A 2,925-nucleotide genomic window follows, 5' to 3' on the forward strand; every position below is an offset into this window, starting at 1 on the left:
CCCGCGGCCGGCGGTCCCCGCCGGTTACCTCTTGAAGTCCCGCATGAGACGCCGCCGAGCCGGGGTAGACATATCTCGAGCGGGGTCAGGGTTGGGGCATACACTGAAATCTTGGGTCCCAGCCGAGGGTAAGGAGGCCGATGAGGCTGAAGAAGCCGAAGAAGCCTGGGAGGAAGCGCCCAGAGGGACCGCACTGCCCCTCCGAAGTCGAGGGTCGGTCTGGCGCCGGCTAAGCACCACCCCGGAGTAGACAGGGGCTGAACCAACCTGGAAGGAAGGGGGGGGGAATGGAACGCCGAACGCCGGACGGGCCGTACCAAGACGGGCCGCGGGGGGGGCGTGGAAGGAAGTTGCTTAGGTCATTAAAGCACGGCCAGAGGCACGCGGGGCTGAGGCGTTTCACTGGCCAACGGGAGCCTATAGTTCCAGGACTGGGTAGTGGAATGGGCTGCACCCCCACTTGTCAAGTCTAAGACGAATCCTGGGAAGCTTTTTTTTCCCAGTTATCTTTTTTTTTTTTTGTCTTTCTTTTTTAAAAGACCAGATCACTTAAAGTGCGCCCTGTGGCTGGGGGACAAGGATAAAATCCCAAACTAGAGGAGGAGGAGTGGGCGGAGGCAAACCAGAAGGTTCTCAAAAAGCGGGAACAATGCATGCACATCCTCTGCGGACACAGGACACTGGGGAGGGCTCTGTGTGACCCGTCAAAATCACTGAAAATCCAAAGAGTAAATCGGCCTCGACTATGAAAAGGGCTGTGGGTCCCTTTTCTGTGGAATGAATGAGGGATTTGAGTCCCAACATTTAGGCCAATAATCACTCCCAAGCAAAATAAAATGGTGGTGTGTGTCAGAGCACTCACAATTTGGTTCTGGAACCACATTTTCCCTTGGCAGTTCAACAAGCCAAACTGCTGCTGTATGTTCAGAAAAATCCAAGGTCTGAGAATGTTGGACTGCAGAGACCTGCAAGGGCAGTGGAAGAAGCTGCAGATTGCAGGGAAGAGTCACAGTTGAGATGTAGACCTGCAAAACCAATAACAGTTTTAAAGAATGATTTTTAAAGGTTAACCCCAAATAACTTAGAAGGTAGGCAAAATATTCATTTAAGAATTTGTGAGGCCCTAACCTGGTAGCTCAGTTAGTTAAAGCATCGGCCAAGGATGCCCATTTGGATCCCCAGTCAGGGCACATAACAAGCATCAACCAATGAATGCATAAATAAGTGGAATAACAAATCGATCTCATTCTCATTCTCTCTCTCTCTCTCTCTCTCTCTCTCTCTCTCTCCTTCCCCCCTCAAATCAATAAATATAAAAAAACTATTTTAAAAAGATATTTTGAAAATATGAGAAAGGTAGGTTTGGGTTAAGTCCTGAAGAGTTTTGAATGCCAAACCAATGGATTTCTTGGAAGGTGGATGAGCAGAGAAGAGACATGATTACAACTGTGCCAATCAGAGATTGGTCCCAGGAAAGCAGCTAGGAGATTCCTGAAGTATTCTAGGTGAGAGATACTGAACTAGGCAGTGACAATAAAAATGGAAAGGAGGGGGAGAATAGAGAGGAATTGGCAACAGAGTGACTGGGGGATGGGGAATAGACAGAGGAAGGAGTCATCAATGGCTGGAGTTGTAAGTGCAGAGGCAACTGGAGATTTGAAGGTGCCATGAACACAATTAGAAAATAGAGGGGGAGGGGCAGCTTTGGGAGAGGAAATTTGGGAACTTACTGAGTTCATGGGACTGGTGAGACATACAGATGAAGATGTTCACAAGATATCAGATGTGTAGAAATTTGTTTCTAATATAGGAGGTAGGAGACACTTGAAAATAGTAGTAATTCTAGTTGCTGCTTAATAACAGGTACTTTCATGCCAAGGATTTATATCTCCCATTAACTCCAAAATATCAGTTAAGGCAAGTCTCACCAGTAACTTCACATTATGGCTGTGGTGTGAAGGAGGACAAAAATAAATTTTAAAAACCTTTTCCTCTCATCTAGAAACATGTACTAAGACCTATGAAATCAACAAAAGCATGATGTACAAAAGCAAATGCATTCATTCTCTACTGCTGTTGAACAGATTACCAGAAACTGTTGGCCAAGTTCAGTTCTGTGTAGTTATAAGACTAAGCTCCCCATTTTCTCACTGCTTGCCAGCCAGGGACCATTTTCAGCTCTTACGGGTCTCCCACATTGCTTGCCATGTGGCCTGTTCCATCTTCAAAGTCAGCAACAGAGAATTTTTCTCTCATCCAATCCCTCTCACACTCTGAATGTCTTTCTTCACAAAGAGCCCAGTTCACTTTAAAGGTTTATCTGATTAGGACAGGCTACCTCAGATAATCTCCTATCTTAAAATCATCTAACTTGGGCCCAAATGGCATGGCTCTTTGGTTGAGTGTTGAGCTATGAACCAGGAGGTCATGGTTTGATCCTGATCAGGACCTGGGTTGTGGGCTCAATCCCTAGTGTGGGGCATGCAGGGGACAGCCAAACAATGATTCACTCTCATCATTGATGTTTCCATCTCTCTCTCCCTCTCCCTTTCTATCTGAAAAAAAATCATCACACTTGGAGCCTTAATTACATCTGCAAAATTCCCTCACAACAGAACCTAAATTAGTGTCTGATTGAATAACTAAAAGAAGGTGCGTGTACATCAATAGTCAGGAATCTTGAGGGAGGGGGTTGCATTGGAGAATTCTGCCTACCAAAGCAGCAGGAAGATACATAGCAGAAGCGTGCGAATCCAGCAGGTGACTCATTGGTTTGGTCTGGTTAGAACAAGCTTCCTGGAAAGGATCTATATAAACTTTATTTCAAAAGAGATGAAAGCAGGGCTTGGAAGAGAAGAACTCAAGCAGTTTCTGGGAGGGCGATAGCACCAACAAAAACCATGTTCTGACCTGGCCAGCGGGCTC

General features: G+C 46.2%; 1 protein-coding gene across 2 annotated transcripts in view; it reads right to left on the minus strand.

Moving 5' to 3' along the window:
* Positions 1 to 279, minus strand: part of UBE2A (ubiquitin conjugating enzyme E2A) — an 8,660-nt gene extending 8,381 nt beyond the window's left edge. For both annotated transcript variants that reach the window (XM_006762330.2, XM_006762329.2), the window contains exon 1: positions 29 to 279. In XM_006762330.2, the coding sequence (XP_006762393.1) occupies positions 29 to 72 (44 nt within the window). In that variant the 5' untranslated portion in view covers positions 73 to 279. The remainder of the gene's footprint in view (positions 1 to 28) is intronic.
* Between the last annotated feature and the right edge of the window lie 2,646 nt (positions 280 to 2,925).

The sequence above is a fragment of the Myotis davidii genome, unplaced genomic scaffold, assembly GCF_000327345.1.
Source record: "Myotis davidii unplaced genomic scaffold, ASM32734v1 scaffold498, whole genome shotgun sequence".
Lineage (NCBI taxonomy): Eukaryota > Metazoa > Chordata > Mammalia > Chiroptera > Vespertilionidae > Myotis > Myotis davidii.